The sequence below is a fragment of the Rhinatrema bivittatum genome, chromosome 7 (assembly GCF_901001135.1).
Source record: "Rhinatrema bivittatum chromosome 7, aRhiBiv1.1, whole genome shotgun sequence".
NCBI lineage: Eukaryota > Metazoa > Chordata > Amphibia > Gymnophiona > Rhinatrematidae > Rhinatrema > Rhinatrema bivittatum.
This window is the reverse complement of record NC_042621.1, coordinates 132,027,395-132,051,956: the sequence shown is the minus strand read 5'-3', so window position 1 is coordinate 132,051,956 and position 24,562 is coordinate 132,027,395. Positions and strand designations below refer to the sequence as shown.

The window sequence follows — 24,562 nt, the reverse complement described above, 5'->3', positions numbered from 1 at the left end:
TGTTTTATGTATTTTTGTATACAGTAGTATAATATCTACCGCATGATTTTAATATGTATGTAACATATCAATTTGATTAAAGATATTTATGTATTATAATATTTATTTAGATAAATTAGTTAGGGCTTTCTTATATTATTATTTATATGTACCTTAGTCCTGGGCATTTGTATTTATTTTATTTATTTATTTATTTAAAAGTATCTATATCCCGCCCCTCCCAGGTGCGGGATATAAATAGTGCATTATTTTTATCCCAGTCATGGCACCCATTTAACCATGTCTTTGTGACAGCAACAATATCTAATCTGTCTCTGCCATTATGGTTTGCAATTCTGGGATTTTATTACCTAGCCTACGAGCACTGGTGCTTATTTGTCCTGGAAATGAAAAGCTTAGCATTCTTGTACCAATGCCCTGAGCAATTCAGTCCTAGAGGTGAAAAAGCTCTGGATCGCTATGCCAGCTTCCTTGGCCATCCAGTGCTGGAGGTGAAAGGCTCTGTAAACTCCAGAGAGTAGGGATTGGCCATTATGTTTTTCTGTACATCACGGCATGCATCTAATTTGTACTATACAAGTCAAGATAATAATAATAATAATCATCTTGTACCAGTCCCCTAAGCCATTTAGTGATAGAGATGAAAGTTTCTGTACATACATTATATGCCCATTGCATGCATTATCTAATAGAGATGAACACTTGAGAAGTGGCCCTTCATTATTTTTAGCATTTGCAGAAAGGAAAGATGGGACATATAGGTCAGAAAGAGAATACTGAGCAGTTCAGATTGCACCATTTTTTATTTTTATACAACCAAAGGCTGCAAATGTAAAGTATTTCTATATGAACACACAATATTTGTAAAATAATTAACCTTACAGTATTTTTTCCTAATTATTTGATCCAAAGTCCTACATGTCCTATCCACGTATTATCAGATTCATTTCAGGACAGAAGAATTTGCTCATTCTTTCTTTTCTGAAGACTAAATATTGTGCACTGTAAAAAAAAACAAACAACAGATTCAAAATCAAAAAAGGATAAATGCAGGGATTTTAGTTGCTCAGTGTCTCACTCATTGAAACTCTTTGTTATCGCATGTTGGACAGATTCTTGCAAAATCTCTTGCAGGCTTGTGTTACTATTTCAGAAGATTTCTTGATAGCATATTCAAAATGTAGAATATTCTTCCATATAAAGGAACTGATTATACTGAGCTAGAGAGAGCAGGCTGTTGGAATCAGGATGCAGTGTATTCTGACACTGAAAAACTCCTAACAGTACAATCAAATTCTGCCAGTTGGAGTTGTTTGGTTTCTAGAAAAGAAGAAGGGTCTTTAGCTATTCCAGAAGGCATTCAGCACATTCCCTGCTCAAGAGACGATAGCACAATTGGATAACATCATGAATCATAGTATGGGGAAATTTAAAGCACTTATTTTCTTGCAGGAGTCAATTCACTGCTAAGATTAAAGGGATAAAAGAAAACAATTTTCCCTAAAAAGCTACAGTCTCTTATTGAGTGAGATTCCACCTATCAGAAGCTTATGGTAATGAGGATAGTAAGGATGAGCAAAAATGATAATTATTATTGTGGTGAGGGAGAGGTGATAATAACCATAGTGATGATAATGAGCAAATTGATGATGATAGTCATAGTGGCAATATTGTACACAGTGGTGATGATAACCTTGAAGTTAAGAGAATATAGTAGTGATAAGAACTAGGGGGGTGACAGTTAACACAGTGGGTATAATAATCTGGTGATGAGAGACAGAGAGAGCACAAGAGTGTTAATAACTGTGATGGTGAGAGTTAATACAATGGTAATAATATCCATGGTGGTGAGAGACAGCACAGTGGTAATAATAGCTGTTGGTAGAGATAATTACTTTAATAGTAGCAGTGCACACAGTGAAGGTAACATCTATGGAGGTGACAATGACCATGATTCTGATAGAGAGCACAGTGGAGATAATAATCAGGATGGTGATAGCACTGAAAGTGAGCACAGCAGTGGTAATAACCATGCTGATGTGAGTAATCCAAACTGACAGAATTCTAATGCAGCTCTTGCTAGCTGTGAGATTAAAGCACAGTCCCTTCTTGATTCTTGAGTGATGGTGCTAGAAGACATGGCATGTGAAAGAATTCTTGGTCTGAAGAGAAGGATCAGCGACCACGAGGTGGTATTGGAGGAGGATTATGATCTTTATAGGTCTGAGGCCTAGAATGTAACATAAAGCAAAAATTAATTATAGCCTGTACCTCTACTAATGAAGAATCACTTACATTAATATTGCTCCTCTCACACTCACTCATTTAACCATATATTGCCCTTCCCTTGAACTAACAAAGCCACAGACTGACTAAACATTCAGTAGGTCCCAATTCAAAGCTGCTTTGAATAAAACAAATTGAAGATTCAGATAATTGCTAATGTTTCCACTTTATGAAAAGGTACAGTTCAAGCAGCAACAGTTCTAGCTTCCTTCTGCCAATGACCCATGACAGAATGGGCATAGCACACACTGCCCCATCACAGAGCAAGTACAGTGCAGGCAGCAGCAATGCCCGTGTGGCAGAGCCATCATGCAGCACGGCCAGAGGCAATACTCCTGACAAGCACCAGGCCCTGACCCGGGTAAAAGTGAGCAGACTGTATTAGCTGAACTCTGATCAGAAGATATAGCAAAACTTTATTTTAACAAAATCTGACACTAAACTTCCTACTGAAAAAAAAAAAATTGCAGTTGACCATACAGTGAATATATTGTCCTTTCTACTTAACCCTTAAGGTCTCCAATCGTAACAAAAGGAACAAATTCTGGCTCAAACAAACTGCCAAATTGCTGTGCTTTATTTTGGTTGCAGACCATGAGGAGGTGTTTTGCTTTTACTGACCCAGAGCTGGAGGGAAACTGCCTCACATTTTTCGTTACTGCTCCATGCCACAGGCATGCAGCCAGTGCTCTGCTAAATCCCGAGCTCCCTGACTGATTCCCCATCCGAAGAACCCCACAAAATTAATTTTATGCCATAGCTTCTTGCAAATTCCCCCCCACACCCCCCTCCCGTTCATAACACTGATATTTTCTTATTATTTTCACAACTGACCTTTATTGACTGGATGAAACAGGCACACAATTCAAAACTTAAACATAACATTTTGCAAAACATAATGTAAATCTTACACAATCTGTCGCTTAACAATAAAATCTTGTAGTACAGACTATCCTACACCCCCCCCCCCCTCCTCCCATCACTTATTTGACCAGGCCTTCTTTTGTCCTACCCAGACCACCCCTATGATGGTCTTTGGTCCTTTTACACCAGGGATCCCTTAATGGCCTGTCTGCAACCCCCACCTATTTAATGGGCTGACTATCTGCCACCAAACTTCTCCTTGTGTGCCGGGGACGGCCAGCCATAGTAGGAACCAATAACACATTACTTGGATGCTGCCCCCACCACGCCTCCTAACCTTTATCCTTCCTTCACAGCTCCTGCTGCTACTCTCTTCCCACCAATGCCTGGCTGCAGCAGCTTGAGTTTAAACTTCCCAGCTCCTCCCTGTTGGTTACTTCGCTGACACCTACACCTGCCCTCTTACCCCGCCCCCTTGGGCTGCCCAGAACACGTGTCCAGTTTGAGGCCCAAGCCTCCACCAGCTAGGCCTCCTATATCATTGTACTTCTGTAATTACACTCTTCCACTTTGAGACTTGTGACATCCATGAGAACAAACAGTTGCATTAGGCCAACTCCTCTGCAATTCACACATCGGAGAAGTCATGCAGCCCCCACAAGACTGAAAGTTTTGTACAGAACTTAAAGGAGCTTCACCCAAATTAAAAACAAAATAATTTCCAGCAGGATCACTTAGTACTGCAGAAGTAATGTTTCTTTATTTTGAATATCTTCTATACTAGTGAAACCCTTATTATCATTTCCCTACATTTAAAGATTAATAAAAATGCTGAGGTCCCTGTAAGAATTTACTAATGCTTCCAGTATCCTAAGGGAACTCCTGAATCCCAACCTTTTTTGTGTTGTGGCACAGGATTCACTTTACTGTGACACCATCATCACTTTCTCTTGTCTTCCCTGTGCTCCTATCCTGCTGGCATCATCATAACCTTCTCTCTCCTTCCCCCCTCCCCACCCCAGCCCACCCGGCAGCATCAAATCACTTACTCTTCCCTTTCCCCTGGGATCACCTTCTTCCAATCCCTTTCCCTCCATCCCTGTTGACATAGTCATCCTCCCCTTCCTTCTCCCTCCACCCTTCTCCCTCAACGTCTGGCATCATCATCACCTTTCCCTCCCATTCCCCAGCATTATCATCACCTTCCCTCTCCCCCCTTTTCCATTTCCCTCCACCTCTGTTGACATCGTCATCCTCCCCTTCCTTCTCCCTCCACCCCTCTCCCTCAACAACTGGCATCATCATCCCACTTCCCTCCCATTCCCCAGCATTATCATCACCTTCCCTCTCCCCCCCCCCCCCCGCCTCATCACTTTCCTTTCCCTCCATACCCCATGGCACATTCAGCTGCTCCCCCCCTCCCCCCCTGTCCTGGAGCCAGCAGAAGTCTGAGCAGCACTTGTCCTCCTCTGCCGGCTTCCCTCTGCAATCCAAACTGCACGGGGCCAGCAGGTGTGAAAAGACTACAAGGCCTCATGCAGTCTCCATTGCAAAGGAAAGCCAGCAGAGGGGGGAAGCAGGAGCAGCTGCAGATAAGTGCTGCTCTGAACCCCTCACTCCCTCTGCTGGCGGAAGGACATCCTGCAGGCCAGGAGGTAAAGAAAACATTAAGACTGCGGCCGCAGCACACCTGTCCTTTAGCCATGGTACACGGTTGGGAAACGTTGGGCTAGTCAGCTGGAGCTCAGAAGACAGAGGGGCTGCAGGAATTTTTTCAAGTTGATTATAGTTTGAGAAGGGTCTTTATTTTTGTTGCAAAGAAAAATTATACATATACTTTTAAATCCTATTATAAGCTGTTGGAGTAACAAAAAATACAGGGTGGCCCATGGAAAAGTAGCCTGCCTCCAATGCACTGGTATTAGAGGCGGGCTACTTTTCCATGGGCCACCCTGTATTAATATTCAAGTAGTTTAGCCATGTAAAAGCTTTTATGAATAAAGAAAGACATTTCCAGTTTATGCTGTGACAATTAGCAGTATTTATGTTAAATAATATTTGGCAAGAACATTCTATTTTAATTTCAATTTATTGTACTAATTACTCTTGTTGATTTCTTGTTGTTTAATCTATTTTCCCTACTGCTCTAGGTTAACCCCCTGCCCAGTTCGCCTCCCCTGTTGAAATGTACTTCTAAATCTTTTGTTAATATGTGAACCGGTATGATGTCCCCACTAATACCGGTATATAAAAGTTTCTAAATAAATAAAATAAATAAAAACAAAATATATTACCATGATTAATATGCCTGGTGTATGAGGCTGCAGACACTTAAATACTGTATTGCTTGGTAAATGTTTAGTCAGTTGGCACCCAGTGGCCAGAGGTGCTGCAATGGATTTCTCAAATTCACAGTTTGAGAAGGACCTTAATAAGTCTTTTAGCACAAAAAAAAAATCCATGCTAAAAATAACATTATTATGATTAATGCAGCTCATGCTAATTGCATGGCAATAAGCCTTATTAGTTATTAATTAATGTTCCTGCAATATCAGAGTCCCACTAGCTGGGCCGAGTGTGGTTAGGTGGATTTGCCTGGTGAGCCATCCCTCCCTTCCCAAACAATCCTAACTATCCCACCTCTTAAAAAAATAGTCAAGGCAGGGTCCGGGTCGAGTCCAGTCCAGTAGGTTCTCCTTCCCCTCCCAGTCCCCTCCCTCTTGTCATGATTCTGCCTACTATGCAGCCCCCCACCAGCAGAGGTCATCAGCAAGCCTCTCTCACAGTCGCTCTAGCCACTGACTTGTTGAACCCAGCCTGTCTGTTCCTTCCTTGCCTCTTCATCGAATCACCTTGGCTCCTTGACTTGGCCATCCTTGCCATGCTTTCCAGCCTTGCCTTGTGGTCTGCCTTGGCTACCTGCCTTTCTCTGTGGCCTTCCAGGCTTCCTTGCCTTGCTCTGTGGCCTCTTGGGCCTTCCTGCCTTGATCAGTGGCCTCCTGGGCCTCCCTGACCTGCCGTGTGGCCTTCGAGCCTTCTAGGTTTGCCTAGCCAGCCTTGTGCTCTGTTTAGGCCTGATTATTGTTGTTCATTCTAATCCTGTCCTTGTCTAGTCTTGGTCCTGTCCTTGCCTTGCCCAGTCTAGTCCCTGTTTCCAATCCAGGCCTTGCCCTCACTTCAAGCCTTTGTTTGCCTGTCTTCAGACCCAACATTGTCTCCTGTTCCAGGCCTTGCCCCCAGCCCTTGGTTCCAGTCTGTGCCTTTAGTCCTGCCTGTTTCCCCCTCCTGCCTGTCCTCAGTAGCAGCCTTGCCTCCAGCCCTGCCTGTATCCTGCTCCTGCCTCTCCTTAGTACCAGCCTATGCCATGTTCCAGCTCCCAACCTGTGCTGTGTTCCAGCTAAGTCCTACTGGCCACCAGAACCAAAGGGCTCTACCTGTGGGGGAGGTGGCTAGTATCAGCAGAAGACACAGTCCATCCTTGCCCCAGAATCTGGCCCTACTCCTGCTAAGGGAAATCCTAGCCCATCCTGATTGACTCATGACACTTCTCACCTAAAAATAAATTCAGCCCAGCAGAATTTCCCCACCACCAAATCCCACTCGAGAACCCTGGCTAGGCTGTTCTCTCATTGTCTGCTGATTGGTCCCTCCACTGTCACATGTTAGCAAAAGGACCAATCCTCCTTCAGAATGCTATGCTTTCAGAATTCTGAAAGGGGATTGGTCCTTTCATTGAGGTATGACAGTGAAGGGCCCAATCGTCTGCCAGTGAGGAACTACCTGGATGGAGGAGGTGAAGTCTTTTCTGGCTGGGGTTCCCTGGGGGGGGGGGGGGGAGTGAAGAGGGGAAGTTCTTCTGGGCTGGATTATATTTTTATGGTGAATGGGGGGAGGGGGGGGGAGGAGGACTTATTGTACTGGACTTGACGCGACTTCTTTTAAGATAAGATTAGAGAGTTTGTCATGCTTGGGGGAAGGAGGATTTGCCAAGCCGATCCACTCATCTCAGTTCGGCCCAAGCTGACTCATTTAGCCCAGCCCGGTCACATTGGGCCAAGAGGCCAAGCAGGAGGGAAGGAGCTCCAATCGGGAGATAAAAGACTTTTTTTTTCTGCGGATCAGCTTGGAAATGGAACTTAAGTCAAAAATAGCGTGTTTTATTTCCAGTTTAGCACTTTTTTTTTTTTTTTACTCCTGGTCTATTTGCATGTCATTATCTTACTGCATCCCATGGGGACTGTGTTTTTTAAAGCCATTTTAAATAAAACACATGCTAAAATCTAATGCTGATTTAGCACAGGTTTTATTACATTAGCCCCTATGTTTTTTGCAAAGAGGTTGAAGCAGTGACCATGGAAATTTGCAAGGAGAAGCAGCTCCCATCCCCCAACTGGAGCCTGAAATCTGCAAGAACCTTCACTAAGGATGCACAGTAAGATCCAGCCATTGCAAGGCTGCTTGTACTATATTAAACTGAACTGACTTATAAATGTTGCTTGTAGATACAGAGTTGAGCAATTTTTTTTACTTTATTTTCTGATCATGTAATCAGAGTTGCCTGAAATGTCTATTTTCTTGTTTTGTTTACATTATATCATTGCCTATGTAGAAAAATTGTATTTACATACAGTATATGTTTGTATGCAAAATTAAATACAATTTCATTTTGCTGTTTCAGTAAAACATTTTATTGAAACTATAACTAGGTCAGTGTCATTGCTGCTGAGCACCAAAACCAGACCTTATTGTGGTTGTTTTTCTTGTTTTTACTTTTTTTGTCTCAGTGCAAAGTTTGCAGCCATGTGAAATCCTGAAGAAGTTGATTGTTGTTGAAAGTTTTTTTTTGTTTTTGTTTTTTTTACACTGACCCCCCCTCCCTCTCCTATACTGAAAGTTAGCTAGGAAGGATGAGGTGGTTACACCAGCTTCCCACATACACTACCTCACTACAGAACAGGAAGAAAATGGGTTTCAGCAGTGCAAACTTCACACACACACACACACACACACACACACACTCTCTCTCTCTCTCTCACCACAGAAAAGGTATAAAAAGGTCAAGAGCTATGCAAGCCTCTTCAACCCGTGTTGGCCCACCACAGAACAGATACAGTCTGAACAGCAGCTATAAAGCTTCTTTCACACGCTTACCTACCTCGAAACAGAACAACACATACAGCACGGCCAGCAGCAGCACAAGCTTCTCTCACCCGCAACCCTATTTGCTGTCGTAACACTGCTCTGGAGGACCAGTGAAAGGGGAATTCAGTTTTCATGCCTATGCGGTCTGCCAAGACCCCTGGAGATGCTGGTTGGTATTATATAGAGATTTCTCTCCAAGAAACTGGACAGAGAGCTACAGCTATTTTCACAGGAGCTTCAAAACATGGCAGTAATTTTTAGTCATTATTGACCTGTGCTAGAAGGGTTAAAGGCTCTGTATCCCTTTTATGTAAGGTTCTCTAAACCATCCAGGCCCAGATGCAAAAGTCCCTCTAATCCCTGAAATAATCTCACAGAGCCACAGAAATTTTTTCTCTCGCCGCTTTCCCATTTAGCTTTCTTCAGAAAGTCATCATGCCTAACCGTTCGCTTTGTTTCTTTCTGTTAGCCTTCTCATGAGTGGCCCCCAATTGTTTTGGTTTTCTGCCACATACAGGCCTGACTGAAATACAAGAGGCAGCTCTGGGTGGCGCCCTTCAGAATTTTTGGCTTTCCTGCCTTCATTCCCAAGGAGCCTGCAAATATTATTTTACCAGCAGCAGCAGCAGCCCCAGTTCCCTGCAGCTCAAGGAGGAGTGACGAGAACCATCAAGGCCCTCACCACCGGGCCAAGCCCCTTGGTACAATGGAGACTCTGGTCTGAGTGCCATTTTATCAGAAGTCAATGGAGTCTTTACCTGGTAGGAGCCCGAGGAGGTATCCTAGGAGGGGGCAGCAAGGCAGGCTCCCTGTCTCCACGTCGTGGCAACTGGCTGTTACTTCTGTCTGTTATTTCATTATCCTTCAAAGAAAAGGATGAAAGGAGTGAATTTCAGCGCCCTGCTTCTCCAACACTATAATCAAGGCTTCCAACAACAGAATCTGCTGCAAGGGTTAGTGAATTCTGCGGTACCATTTTCAAGATTCTGCTACCATGCTGTGGCACCTTTTATATGTGCAACCTGACCCTGCTGTCGGTTACCAGTAAGCCCCGAGAAATGCCAGATACAACAGATTAGTGAATGGGAGGGGGATTCATTCACTTTCTCTTTGAGGGGCCTGGGAATGGCCGCCCGCCCCCCCCCCACCCCCCTGCGAGGCTTTATAACAGCTCTCTCCTGAGAGTTAGCAGGTAGTGAGGAACTTACCTTTTTTTTTGTGCTTTTCAGGCCCAGTCGGAAGGAACAGGCTAACCCAGCCCGGGATTCCTGACCAGGGTTGGGAGGGTGTCCCTGCTCGTCCACGCCCTAACTGGTTTGGATACCCCTCCGGGCTGTTTTCGGGATTTTGAGATTTTCTCGCTAGGAGCCTTGCTGGTCACCTGGGCCTTTTCTGGATTCAGGGAATGGGGAACCCTGTGTTTGGGATGCCCAGGGACAGGGAAGACCTTCCCATTTGAGGTGGTGACCCGCTGCATGGGATAATTCCAGTGTGATTTTGATTAAGGGAAAAAGAACATTAAGTTGAGACATCCAGGGCATAGATTGTTTTGGCTGACCCTTCCTTCCTGCATTGGAGCGGGATAAGATACCCGCATCCAGGGATCCCTCCCATCAGGTCCAGAGGAGAGGCAGAGACAGATAAAGCTAAGGAATTGGAAGAAATGCTAACGTGAGTACAATAACAGCAAAGGTCTTTGAGGACACCTATCCGGAGTCTTCAGCCCCCGGGGAGAGAGAAAGCCTACTCTGTGCATGGACAGGATTTTTGGCCATTTTTGGAAGGGGTTTTCCTAACCAGCTTAAGGGTTACCCTGCCCACTGGGATCTCCATTTCACCTAACCCTTGCCTGCTTGAAAGATTCCTGCACACATGGAGGTAAAAACTGTAAACGAGAAGAGAAAAGACTATGGTGCTGGAAATATATTTATTGTGCCATTTGCAACTATTTTTTTATCAGTAAAGACTTTAAGTTTGGACACTAACCCAGTGTATCCAACATCTTTATTTGGGCACGCAGCATTCACAGAGAAGAGAGATTACCCCTCTCCCAGAGGATAACCAGAAGGAAGTTAGTCGCCCGTGCACTGGACCCTGAAAGGAAAACCTTTCCCATCAACCAAAAAGAACCACACCCTGGGGAGAGGGGCACAGGGAAGAGCTAATCAGGGCTCCTGCCCCAGATAAATTCTTTTATGGCCTCACCCATGCAGGAAACTCGTATGCATATGAATATGGCATACGAGTGTAAATTAATTTTGACATAAAAGTAACACTTTTAACAAAAATTGACAAGTTTTAAATGCTTGTCATAAAAAATATGAGGTTTTGGGCCTTTGTTGTATTCTTTGAATTCCTTTTTGCTCTTTATTATTTCTTTCATTTATTCCCGCTTTCCTATTTAACTTACTTTTCATGTCTTTTCCTTTTTCCCCCTCCCAGTCTTACTTCATCTTTTCACTATAGTTTCTCTCTTACCCTGTCTTTCTCCTCCAGTCTCTTTACTACATTTTTCCCATCTCACCTCCTTCTTCCTCCCATAGTCCTCTATTCCTGTTATCGCTTCCTCCGCACCCACTTTCTTTTCTTCCTTCCATCTAGTTCTGCCTCCCCTTTGTCAGGCCTCCCTTCTTTCAGTTCTGCCTCCAAATGCTTTAGTCTTATCTCCTCTCCTTCTCTCTTTGCCTATTTCCTCCCTCCTAGTTTCCTTTCTTTATTTCTTTCATTTTTCTCTGTTTCCTCCTCTTCTTCCTCTCCAGTCGCACCACTTCAGTTACCTTCTTGTCACTGGCTCTGCAGGACTTTTGTTTATTTTGAACCACATAAGCGGGAGAAAGGCAGTGGTGACCACAGGGGGCTGCAGAAGAGCCAGTGAGGCAGCAGCAGGCCTGGGGGCTGCAGAAACAAGGCAGAGATGCAGAAGTGGCTCCAGTGCCAAGGAAGTGAGCTACAGGCAGCAGCAGTCCCAGGTAATTTGTTCCTTAAAACAGTTTCCACGATTTGTCCCGGCATGGGGTCAGGTTCAGCAGTCCCTAGTTTCCCGGTCACCCCTGGAGCCCTTTTTAAAAATTGGGATTACATTGGCCACCCTCCAATCTTTGGGTACAATGAACAATTTTTTTAATTCTTTATTTTTCAATTTCACTGATTATAACAACAAAATATATAGCATACTGAAATATTATCATATAATCATATTAACCAATGTTATATTACTCAATATTTGCCTTTACAGTCAGTATATAGCAATTCATTCATAAAGAAATTGTAAGACATTGAGTTAATTATTGAGCGAATTATAGGGAAAAAAAAGAGTTATCACACTCAATTTAAAGAAAACAAATGCAACAATTTATATTTCTTGCTCTCACACATTAACTGCTTTTGGGGGGTGTGCATCTAGAAATGTCTGTAACGCAGCAACTTCATAAAAGAGATATTTTTTATCTTCATACCATATTTCACATTTACATGGATATCGAAGGTAAAGTTTTACACCTCTAGACAGAATATCACTTTTCAATCTGAGAAATTCTCTTCTCCTTAATTGTGTTATTCTTGATAGATCTGGACATATCCAGATCTGTTGGCCATAATATTTCTGAGCCCTATTACGTAAAAATAACCGCAAAACTGTATCCCTTTCTAGCGGAAATATGAAAGAGACAAATAAGTTTTCCCTTTCTAATATCTCTGTCTCATTTGACATTTCTAGGATTTCTGACAGTTTCATGGATTGCTCCGGCTGCTTGTCTCTTTTTGATGTTTTTTTTGGAATATAATAAATTTTTGCCAAGGCAGGTATAGCCTGCTCTGGCATCTTCAGTATTTGCTTTAAATAATCCTTAAACATTTGTTTAGGCGCTATAGTTCTTTGAAAAGGAAAATTCAATATTCTTAAATTAGAATATCTAAGATTATTCTCCATGTATTCAAATCTTTTTTCATTCGAAATCTCTGACTTGACTAAATTTTTTTGAATATCTTCCACTTTATGTAATCGTTCATCTTGTCTATCCAATTTGTTGTTATTAATGGCAACTACTTTTTCTACTTCAATAACCTTACAATGAACAATTTTAATGATAGATGAATCTGATTTCAGTGCCGGGAAAAATCATGGAAACTATTCTAAAGTGCAAGGTCACAGAGCATCTAGAAAGATGTGTTTAAAGGGTCACAGCCAGGATGGATTTACACAGGTGAAATCTTGCCTCACCAGCCTGCTATACTTTTAGAGGGGTTTGCGGGTGCTGGAGAGCATGGCCCTACTTGCTCATATATGATATTGGGGGGGGGGGGGAGGGAAGAATGGGGTCGCAGGCCCTTTCACTTCCCCCCCCCCTAGAAAAAGTGGGATAACTTTAAACCTGCTCTGAAGCAGGTCTAAAAAGTTATCCAGCTACCCTAATCAGTTATATTTAAAAATCAGCTAAGTTAGCCGGATTCTCTAACTCTTCCCTGAAAGATCTCTTTTTTATCCAGCTAAATGTTAGCCAGATAAAAGGGTTGAATATACCATAACTGGCTTTGTAGAGAGGTAACTTAAAGTTGCTGTCTTATGGGATTTTGAATACTGCGCTCAGAAAGACTAGGGGACACTCCATGAATGTGGTTAAGGCAGCGTAGCTGCATTTAAAAAAGATTTGGACAAGTTCCTGGAACTTTGAGTTCTGAAGGAACTCAAAAATGAAATTTCAGACCTATTAGTTAAAACTTTTAACCTATCATTAAAATCATCCATTGGACCTGAAGACTGGAGGGTGGTTAATGTAACCCCAATATTTAAAAAGGGCTCCAGGGACAATCCAGGAAACTATAGACCGGTGAGCCTGACTTCAGTGCGTGAAACTATTCTAAAGATCAAAACCACAGAGCATATAGAAAGACATGGTTTAATGGAACAAAGTCAGCATGGCTTTACTCAAGGCAAGTCTTGCCTCACAAATCTGCTTCATTTTTTTGAAGGGGTTAATAAACATGGATAAAGGTGAACCAGTAGATGTAGTATATTTGGATTTTCAGAAGGCATCTGACAAAATCCCTCATGAGAGGCTTCTAGGAAAAGTAAAAAGTCATGGGATAAGTGCAGTGCCTTTTGTGGACTGCAAGCTGGTTAAAAGACAGGAAACAGAGAGTAGGATTAAATGGTCAATTTTCTCAGTGGAAAAGGGTAAACAGTGGAGTGCCTCAGGGATCTGTACTTGGACCAGTGCTTTTCAATATATTTATAAATGATCTGGAAAGGAATACGACAAGTGAGGTAATCGAATTTGCAGATGATACAAAATTATTCAGAGTAGTTAAATCATAAGCAGATTGTGATAAATTGCAGGAGGGCCTTGCGAGACTAGAAGATTGGGCATCCAAATGGCAGATGAAACTCTGGAACACCCTCCATAGTTTGACATCCGAACTACGTTTATAAAGCCTACAATATCTATGTTATCTTATCTATGTTAACAACCACAGGAACCTTTGGAAACTCTGTTAAACATCGAAACTTTGTAAACCATTGTGATGGCGAAACCAAACGATGGTATATAAAACTCAATAAATAAATAAAATAAAATAAATGTGGAAAAGTGCAAGGTGATGCATACAGGGAAAAATAACCCATGCTGTAGTTACACGATGTTAGGCTCCGTATTAGGAGCTACTACCCAGGAAAGAGATCTAGGCATCATAGTGGATAATACTTTAAAATCGTTGACTCAGTGTGCTGCAGCAGTCAAAAAAGCAAACAGAATGTTAGGAATTATTAGGAAGGGAATGGTGAATAAAACAGAAAATGTCATAATGCCTCTGCTTCACTCCATGGTGAGACCGTACCTTGAGTATTGTGTAATTTTCTGTTGCCGCATCTCAAAAAAGATATAGTTGCGATGGAGAATTTACAGAGAAGGTCAACCAAAATGATAAAGGGGATAGAACAACTCCCCTAAGATAAAACGCTAAAGAGGTTAGGGCTGTTCAGCTTGGAGAAGAGAGCGGAAGGAGGATATGATAGAGGTCTTTAAAATCCTGAGAAATCTAGAACAGGTAAATGTGAATCGGCTATTTATTCTTTCAGATAATAGAAGGACTAGGGTCACTCTATGAAGTTATCCCAAAAGAAAAGTCACATATATCACGTGATTCATTAAATAAGGTATACCCTCATATGTGGGCCGGTGTACACTTCCGCTTAACAGCGTCTTTAACTTTTATGCACAAGTGCCGTTACGGCTACCCATTCACATTACAATCATAGGGTAACCTTTTTTTTGAAACGTGATTAACACTACCGCTTATTTTTTAAGGCAAACCTTTATACTGCCGTTGTTTCTCTCAAATTTAAACACAATTTTTTAAAGACAATTTTTTTAGAAAAATGTTTTTTCAAAATAAACCTCCAACTTGAAGTGATATTCTTAGAGATAAATGAGTGTACTTATCTCTTTTTAATAAGAAAGAAGCTAGAGTCCAAAGAGCTCATCTGCTCGCTCTGCTAACATGCCCGACATCGCTAGTGTTTCGAAGTTTTTCTTCGTAAGGGGAACGTTGGAGAGTAGAACAGTTCATGCGGCAAAGAGAGCCTCTCTTTGACCTTGTAGAGATAGGTTGACAACTCCGTCCTCAAAAACCCCAAATGGGTTCTAATTTTCAAGATATCCCCAATGAATAGGCATGAGATAGATTTGCATGCACTGCCTCCATTGTATGCAAATTTATTTCATGCATAATCCTGCATGAAGGGAAGGGATGGGCCTACAAGGGCTATTAGTTAGGGTATAATCTGTACTGGTGAGTCAAATCTCCATCTTTCTTCCTGCCTGTTGTGCTGGTTATATTCTAGCACAATCAACTGTATATTTTATTTTATTTAGTTAAACAATTTATATTCCGTTGATCCACAAATCTCAGCAGATTACAAATAACACACAAAAATATTTGACGACAGCAATAATATTTCATGAAACAACTGATTACAAAACAAATAGTGAAAAACAATGAAACAGTCATGAGAAGAAAGACAAATATTCATTAACCAATGAACTTAAGTTCTGTCAGGAAAAACTAGAGGAAAAAAATACATTTTTAGCTGTTTTCTGAACCATAACAGGTCATTCTCTGCTCTATTCTCACCTGGGAGACTATTCCAAAGTATAAGCCTGTATAGAATCATGTAATTGTATATATAATGCTTATTGTTTTCTAAGTAAAGAATGCTGCCACAGAAGACCTCCGAGGCATTTCTGCTTCACAGTAAGTGTTTCCCCTGGAGGCAGGAAGGTCCCTGCTACACACAGAGAAGGTCAACTGTGTAGCTATTCATTGCTTTTGCTGTAGGGTAACATCTTTGTTAAACTTGACCTTGCTCAAGAATGTTGATGAGAATGACGCAGATGTACAGTTAGGAATAGATTTTGACTTTGGCTGCCCCAGGCACCGTTGGTGCTTTGTTGCCCCACGACCCAGCCTCTGACTCCCTTCTACCCCGACAATGAAACTCCAGTTTCTCACCCAAACACTAATAGACCTCAGATTCTCCTGCTGCCCTCCTTCCCCTCCCCCCATCCCCAAATGTACTTACGATACCTCTGTCCCCTTACCCTCCACAGACTTACAATTAGATTTCCAGCCATTTCAGCCCTGTGAACCTTTCTGTCCTGCAGCCCCCTCTGCAGACCTTAAGGCTCAGGTTCCAGCTCCAGTTCCAGATCTACCATCATGAGACGGCAGTGAGCGCAGGGACTGAGTCAGGACGGGCCATGCCCTCAAAAGTATCGTCTTCTCTGGGCTTCCATGCAGAGAGCAGGGCTTGTAAACATAAAGCTTGGTATGACTCAGTGCTCGTTGCCTTCTTATAATAGCCGAGCTGGGGCTGGAGCCCGAGCCTTGAGTCTGCAGGTGGGATTTCAGATCCAGGTGGGAAATGGATTGGATTAGGTTTTGGGGTGATAGGAGGAGGGGCGGCAAAATTATAGGTCCATGGAGAAGGAACTCTGCCATCCCTTCCAAACTGTGTTGCCCTATGCACAGGCCTAGAATGCCCATTGGGAAATCTAGGCCTGTGCACAGTTTATTTGAGTTAAGCACCTTCAGATTGGAATTTCTGCATGAAAGATTTTTCATATGTAAACCCCTCTAGGCATCTCTAAAGGGAGCTGTACTTTAAAACAAAGAATATTCCGGCAATGGGAGGTTCAGAGGGTGTTGGTGTGTATTGTGATTGCTAGAAGGGCTCTTCCCTCTAAGGGGATGGGCAGTAACTGAGCAATATACATCGTACTCCCACAAGCGCTAGGGAGGAGTCTGAAGGAACCTTGAGAAGCTTGGGGGAGTCTTTGGGAGTTCAGTGCAGGAGCTCCTGCAGAGGGTATTTGAGAAGATGAAGGTCGTCGGTGTGTTTCTGGGAACCAAAGAGGACATCAAAGGGTGGTGTTCCTGTGCTGGTGTTCCTGCAGTATGCAGGGAAAAGGAAGAACTCTTCTGAAAAAAGTGGACAGGACTTGAGGATTCCCAACTGCAGAAGCAAGTAGGGCCATCCAGCTATTGTGAGTACTGTGAGAAATTTCAAGGAGGGCTTTATATTTTCTCTTTGAGCTCGTTGGGAGGTAGTGTGGGGTGCCTTGGAGTTGTTGGGACTTAAGTAGCATAAGCACTGTGTCCAGATGAGAGATTTTAATTTTTTAAATCTAATTGTAAGCTGTTTCTGGCTTTCTGCATTGCTTCAGAGTGAGTGTTTGAGATGTTTCCCTATATTTGTTAGACTTTGGATTTTTATATTATGGGAGACTGCCAACTTTTTTCAGTAAGCTTTTGCTGTTTGGACTTGCATTATTTTCTGCCTTGTAAACTCTCCTGGTTGGCCTTGCAAGAACATTTCCGCCCCCATTCCACAGGACCCAGCAGTGTTTTATTTTCCTCACCCTGTGTGCAGGAGTGGGACTGTGGCTCCTTCCCTTGAGGACGCGGTTACACATCCCTTCATTGAAGATCTGTTTCTGGGATTCCAAGTGCTGCACCATATTTTGATGATGTCCTCACAGTGGGAACATCTGAGGATATTAGTAACTGAGTGCTTTAGAGAAGTTTGATCCCATTTTGAGGCATCAGGAATGAGTCACCCAGGACACTGCTGAGATAGGAGCTACACTGATATATCAGGTATCCACCCAACAGAAGACAAAGCAAAGGCAATCCAAAATGCTTCTGTGTCAAAATCCAAACAGGGTTTCCTGTGACTACACTTTTTATCACAATTTTCTTGCTCACTAGACTACAGTTGCTATTCCTCTCCACTGCTTTTTCAAAACAGGCTCACTAGCATACACAAACCTTTATGAAAGTTAATAAATTACTAACATCTGATTCTGAACTTCTCCATTTTGATGAAGAAAACCTATTAACAATGATGCATTTCCCTATGGTGGTAGAGCAGTTCCCAATCATGTTATGCCAGATAGGAAGAAAGCATCTGTTAACTATTACTCATGACCTCAACATCCACATGACAGAACTATTTACAGACTGATGTGGAGGTTCTTGCTTTAATAGTTGGAGCCAAATATTTCACAATTGTATCCTTGGATGTGTTTTTGACATTCATGCTGTCCATAAGCCGCTTTTAGGGTTGCTAAAGACAAAGCAACACTCTCTGTCATGTTACCTTGAGTACATAAAAGTACTAATGAGAAGTTATGACTGGTAACCCTGAACTGATGTAACAGAGAAAGAGTTGCAAATGAGTGCCGTACATACCAAGCTATTTGATACAACCCCTCAGAAACACCAATATTTTTATCGAAGTTGAAGCCATGGTTCAGACTGATAATGGGATTGCTTTTACCTCCAAAGAATTCAAGAGTTTTGCAAAACAATAACTTTTTGAGCTGTCACCATAACTCCTTGCCATTCTCAGGCAAATGGACAGGCTGAAAAAATGGTAGAGCCAGCCAAAGATGCCTTAAGAAAGATGAGTGAAGGTGATTGGCTGACAAGACTGGCTGCTTATAGGGTGTCATCTCAAAACTACCCTTAACCATCTCAACTCAAACCTAAATGAGCCTTACAGCAAAAGCAAGAACAATTTCTGAACTCTTATCTTCATCATCACCATCATCCTTGTATTCCTTCATACCTCAAGATCTTGTTTATTTAAGGAACAACGGAGCTAGTCCAAAGTGGATGCCTGATATAGCTATCTAGATTACACTGTCTGTTTCTTATATGATGCAAACCACAGATAAACAAGACTGGCATTGTCATGCTGACCAGCTACAGAGATGCTCATCCATAAGTGATACCACTGTAGAAGAATCCGAAGAAAAGCCTTCTTGGGAGCCAGGTGCCTTTACTTCATTGTTATCTACAGTTCAGTGTGCCAGGATTCTGCTGAACTTTTTTCTGCAGAGGACTATCATGTCTCAAAAGAGATTCAGGATAAAATATTGGTGCAGGCACCTCTCTCGCCGCACAGTGTAAAAAAGGACCACAACACAGTAGAATTCTCTCCAAATGGATGGATGATTTTGTCAGTCAAGGAGTGAGGGGTGTTGTGTATGTATAGGTGGCACTGTAACAGTTGAAGCAATATATGTTCTCTAGATGCCTCTCTTGCGTTGCTTTTGCTGATACTTGTTCTTTAGTTAGTTTTAGTTCTATTGTTATATGTACGTGTTGACTGGGCTGCTTGCAGCTAAATCAAATAAAGAATTGTGAGACACTACTGTCTGCTTTTTGATAGAACACAATCTCCCCACAATACCCAACACCTTCCAAGGTACAGACTGATCCTGGTCCTAACTCTGTCTGCTAATTAGAACTGGCTGAGCCAGGCAACTACCAGCTACTAACAACCTTAGAAACCAGGCAGTTCTTCATGATCACTCAGATTCACGTGGGAACAGTGATGACTTTCTGCCAGGTCATGCCAAGTCACCAACCCAAAATCTTTTTAAAAATGCTTTCTTTTCCCCCATTGGGAAAAAAGTGGAAGGTGGAAGCAGCAGATGAACCTGATCTGATACTTTTTGTTTTTAGAAAATTACCACTGCATGGAAATTCTGAAGCATAATAAGGTCACTAAAAATATGAAGTCCTTTTTGAACACTGAAACACTGTAGAGGAATCAGAAACACCCAAAAATGGACAGGAACATCCTGCTGCTCCTATATTACACTGTCGAGAAATGTCAAACTAGTGTGACTGCACCATGCTATACATGTAAATGGCAACAATAATATAGTCATTTCCAGTGACTTCTCTCACTGTGAAACTTTCTGTTCACAAAATGAATCCCTGCGGCTAATTCACAGTCAGGCTTCCGAAACTCATTGGTCAGCACTTCCTGTGACTGACTTCCAAAATAAGACCTCCTGCCTCCACACACTGTGGTCAGTGTTCTGTGGCTTACTTATCATAGATTAATCAGCAAAAAGAACACGGAGTCCCAAAGAAATAATTCCAACACACAGGGAGCCACTTACTTATATGTAGCCCCTCAGATCTCAAGGATCTGAGAAAAGCTAAAGGGTTATTTTTTATGGGGGGAGGAGAAGATAGAGAAGAGGCGTAAACATGTTTTAAGGCCTCACGAGTGAAGAACCCTGCAGTCTCACCCAGCTGCTTCTGCAGTACACAGCCTTGAAATTCCCAGTCCCAAGGTATATCTTTACTTAAGAACATAAGAACATGCCATACTGGGTCAGACCAAGGGTCCATCAAGCCCAGCATCCTGTTTCCAACAGTGGCCAATCCAGGCCATAAGAACCTGGCAAGTACCCAAAAACTAAGTCTATTCCATGTTACCATTGCTAATGGCAGTGGCTATTCTCTGTGGGGCGGATTTTAAAAGCCCTGCGCGCGTAAATCCTTCCGGAGAGAAGCGGTGACAGTATGAGCAGTGGTCGGGGCAGGCGGCAGGAAGTAGAGACTGCTGCAGGCTGAGCTCAGAGGCAGGTGGAGTTCATTCAGTGTTGTGGTTTGGGCAGAGATCTGGGCAGGCAGAGTTTAAGCAAGTCGATGAGTAGGCAGTGGTCAAAGGCAGGCAGAGGTCAAACAGCATTGAGGTACAATCCGAAGTCAAAGTCAGGAATCTGATCTGAAGTCAAAGCCAGAAGTCCAATCCAAAGTCAAAGCCAGGAATCCAATCCGAAGGGGCAAGGAGAGGAGGTACAGCAGGGAAAAACGAGTCACTGAAGACAGATGAGAGGAGGCAGAACACGAAGATAAGAATTCAGAAGATGACAAGATTTGCGAGGGAACCAGGAACAGGACACGGGAACTAAGGTAGACACACACACGGAAACAGGAGCCAGGAGGCAAGGTCAGAAGTCAGAAATCAGGAACCAGAAACGCAGAGGCAAACTGCTACTCCAACAGAGTCGACCTATTGCCGAGGCAAGGCTGGAATGTCTCAGGAGCCCTTTTATAGGGCAGAGCTGTTGATGTCATCAGGAGGTGCCACTGGGAACTTCCCGTCACTAGCTTCATAAGAGCAGAGCTGTTGGCGCGCATGTGTCCTAAGGTGGCTGAGCTCTGGCTTCAGTGGCCCTCTGCCGGATAGGGAGAGGAAGGCTTGTAGAGGCAGCATAGCACAAGCTTGCTGTGCACAGGAGAGACAGCCCAGTGCCGGGAATTTGCAGCAGGGGCCTGAGGGTAGACACTGCGATTGCTCGCGCCTGCAGAGGGGTGCTGGCTGCAACGCCAGGAAATTGCCTGGTCGGGCCTGCGCAGGAGATAAGAGCGGCAGGCCATGGAATAGGACTATGGCCCGCCAATTTCTACAGCACCCCCTCCCTGAGTGTTTGGGTTTACTGGGGTGCGTGGCATGAAACTCTCTTAGAAGGCTTTTGTCTCCTAGATCATGTAATTCTGGGACCTGAACCTCTTCTGCAGGTGAAGGGACGGTCACTTCAGGTTTACTTTGACAGAGCGTGGACCTCAAAATTGGGGTGAGGATAACTTTTCCCTTCTCAGGGTCCAGACATGCAGGATGAACAGAAAGTGAAGGTTTCTTTTCCCTCTCTTTATCCAGAAGGGTGTACAGGGTTCCTATTTCTTCGTCTTCCTCAGTAACTAATGACTCAAATCTTTTCATAGCCCAGTTTTGTTCCTTTTCCAGGTTTTTGTGTTCCGATCTCTCTCGACTCCACTGGTCTTTCAAATGTGCAGAAACTATCCTAAGAGTATTCTCCCGGAGATACTGTGGGACGGTTTGAGTCTCTCTAGACTCCCTGCCAGGGGTGATAAGGTTTGGAAGGGTGGTGGCCACGATCAATGAGCTGGGGGGCTCGTTGAACCTCAAAAAAGATCTTATGCACCCCAATCCCTAACGGGTGAGTTCCATCAAGGACCTGTCAAATTATGGTTGGTGTCACCGCAGCCATGACAGGCCCAAGATGATTGGGCTCATGGGTTTTGAAAGAACATGGAAGGAGATGAGTTCCAGGTGGATGGGTCCTAAACTTAATGTGAGTGGTACAGTGGTATGACCATGAAGACAAACTCAGAAGAAGACCAGACTTGCAAGAGTATCAGGAACAGAACACAGGATCTCAAGTAGACACACAGTGGAAACAGGAACCGGAAGGCAAGATCAGGGATCAGGAACCAGAAACGCAGAGGCAAATCGCTACTCCAACAGATTCAACCTATTGCTGAGGCAAGTCTGGAACGTCCGAGGAGCTCTTCTGTAGGGCAGAGCTGCTGATGTCATCTGGAGGCACCACCGGGAACTTCTTGCCAGCTGCCCTCCGCCGTAAGGGGAGAGGATGGCCTGCAGAGGCAGCACAGCAAGGCTCACCGCAGGCAGGAGAGACAGCCTGGGAACATACAGCGGGGGCCCGGGGGTAGATGCCGCAATTGCCTGTGCCCACACGGGGGAGGGGCAGCGGCGACACTGGGAAATCGCCTGGTCAGGGCTGGGCCAGAGGTAAGAGCGGCAGGCCACTGAATAGGACCATGGTCCGCCGATCCTACAATGTGTCTGCTATTTTGAAATATTTTATTGCCATTTGGAAATGTTTTAAACTTTATATGTTATTCAATTTGTCATCTTTTTGGCAATATTTTTTTTTATTGGTATGGTTTATTATGATTGATTTATATTTCTTGATTTTATTATTTGTTTTATGAGGACTGGTGATGTTTTTCCATTGCTTCATAATATACGGACTCTAATTTGTTGGAGTTTCCAGTTCAGTTTCTGTCTACACATTTCTATTTCTATTTTATGGTCTCTTTATTCTGTATTTGGTGAAGGTCTGTATGTGTTCTGCATGTGTAAGCGAGGTGAGATATTCTGCTAGCATGTATAGTTCTATGCAGGAATTTAGAGAAGACTGGTTTGTTCTGCTTTCCTAATAGGAGGTATTTTAGGGTCTTCTGTAATATTGATTTTGATAGACAGGGTTGTTCCTGTTTGAGGGCTTGCAGTTAGTACTGTTTTGGTGTGAGATTCTTACTATATTGTTGGCTGTCCAAAGGCCAAACCCACACCTAAGACACATTACAATAGTACTATATAGGTTTCAAGTGTCTTTTTTTTTTGCAGGGTTTTCTGGTTGGCATCACAGCAGTGCAACAAACTGGTGCCAGCTATAGGGCCCAGCCGGCATCAATTTTATGTACTGGTAGTGGGGAAGGAGCATCTGGGGATCATTCCTGCACAATTTAGAAATTTTGGACCTATGGATGGGTAAAATAGGTTCAGGGGAGTGTGTTAATTTTCATAGTTTTGATTGCCAGAGGGAGCAGGGCTTTTTTTGGCAGTGGAAGTGCCTCAGGGATCTGTACTTGGACCGGTGCTTTTCAATATATATATATCAATGATCTGGAAAGGAATACGACGAGTGACGTTATCAAATTTGCGAATGATACAAAATTATTCAGAGTAGTTAAATCACAAGCAGACTGTGATACATTACAGGAGGACCTTGCAAGACTGGACGATTGGGCATCCAAATGGCAGATGAAATTTAATGTGGACAAGTGCAAGGTGTTGCATATAGGGAAAAATAACCCTTGCTGTAGTTACACGATGTTAGGTTCCATATTAGGAGCTACCACCCAAGAAAGAGATCTAGGCGTCATAGTAGATAATACTTTAAAATCGGCGGCTCAGTGTGCTGCAGCAGTCAAAAAAGCAAATAGAATGTTAGGAATTATTAGGAAGGGAATGGTTAATAAAACGGAAAATGTCATAATGTCTCTATATTGCTCCATGGTGAGACCACACCTTGAATACTGTGTACAATTCTTGTCGCCGTATCTCAAAAAAGATATAGTTGCAATGGATAAGGTACAGAGAAGGGCAACCAAAATGATAAAGGGGATGGAACAGCTCCCCTATGAGGAAAGGCTGAAGAGGTTAGGGCTTTTCAGCTTGGAGAGAAGACGGCTGAGGGGGGATATAATAGAGGTCTTTAAGATCATGAGAGGTCTTGAACGAGTAGATGTGACTCAGTTATTTACACTTTCGAATAATAGAAGGACTAGGGGGCATTCCATGAAGTTAGCAAGTAGCACATTTAAGACTAATCGGAGAAAATTCTTTTTCACTCAACGCACAATAAAGCTCTGGAATTTGTTGCCAGAGGATGTGGTTAGTGCAGTTAGTGTAGCTGGGTTCAAAAAAGGTTTGGATAAGTTCTTGGAAGAGAAGTCCATTAACTGCTATTAATCAAGTTTACTTAGGGAATAGCCCCTGCTATTAATTGCATTAGTGGCATGGGATCTTCTAGGTGTTTGGGTAATTGCCAGGTTCTTGTGGTCTGGTTTGGCCTCTGTTGGAAACAGGATGCTGGGCTTGATGGACCCTTGGTCTGACCCAGCATGGCAATTTCTTATGTTCTTATGAAGGGGGATTGGGACAGAGCGTGAGACTGGCAGTTTCTATTGTGTGCTGAAATGACAGGAGTCGATGGCACCTTATAGACTAATCAATTTATTAAAGCATGAGCTTTCGAGGATAGTCCACTTCATCAGATGCATTGTGTGTTGGTTTTTGGGGAAAACAACAAAAAATTTGTGTTAAAAAAAAAAAGAACCAGGGGAGGCAGCACAGCAATTTTTCACACAGGGCAGCAAAAATGCTAGCACCCGCCCTGGAGTGGGGGTGGGGTAGGAGTAAACTTACGTTCTATGTGGGGGTTACATTTTCCAGTGGGAGGTATTAAGAGAGGGATAGAGGAGAGGGTTGCAGGGAAGGAGTAAAGAAAAGATTGTGGATAATAATGATAACCATAAATTAAGTTTTTTGGTTCAGTGTTTAATGGTGGTG

The 24,562-nt window shown here is 43.1% G+C and overlaps 1 protein-coding gene across 8 annotated transcripts in view; it reads right to left on the bottom strand.

Annotated features, from left to right (window-relative positions):
* Window positions 1–784: 784 nt before the first annotated feature.
* Window positions 785–24,562, bottom strand: part of PIK3AP1 (phosphoinositide-3-kinase adaptor protein 1) — a 214,360-nt gene continuing 190,582 nt past the window's right edge. For 6 of the 8 annotated variants that reach the window (XM_029609145.1, XM_029609142.1, XM_029609141.1 and 3 more), the window contains 2 exons: window positions 9,051–9,154; window positions 785–2,230 (listed from right to left, as the gene is read on the bottom strand). In XM_029609145.1, coding sequence (XP_029465005.1) covers window positions 2,176–2,230; window positions 9,051–9,154 — 159 coding nt within the window. In that variant the 3' untranslated portion in view covers window positions 785–2,175. Of the gene's footprint in view, window positions 2,231–9,049; window positions 9,155–24,562 lie in introns of those variants that run through there. The other 2 variants (XR_003857778.1, XM_029609146.1) reach the window with 2 other exon arrangements.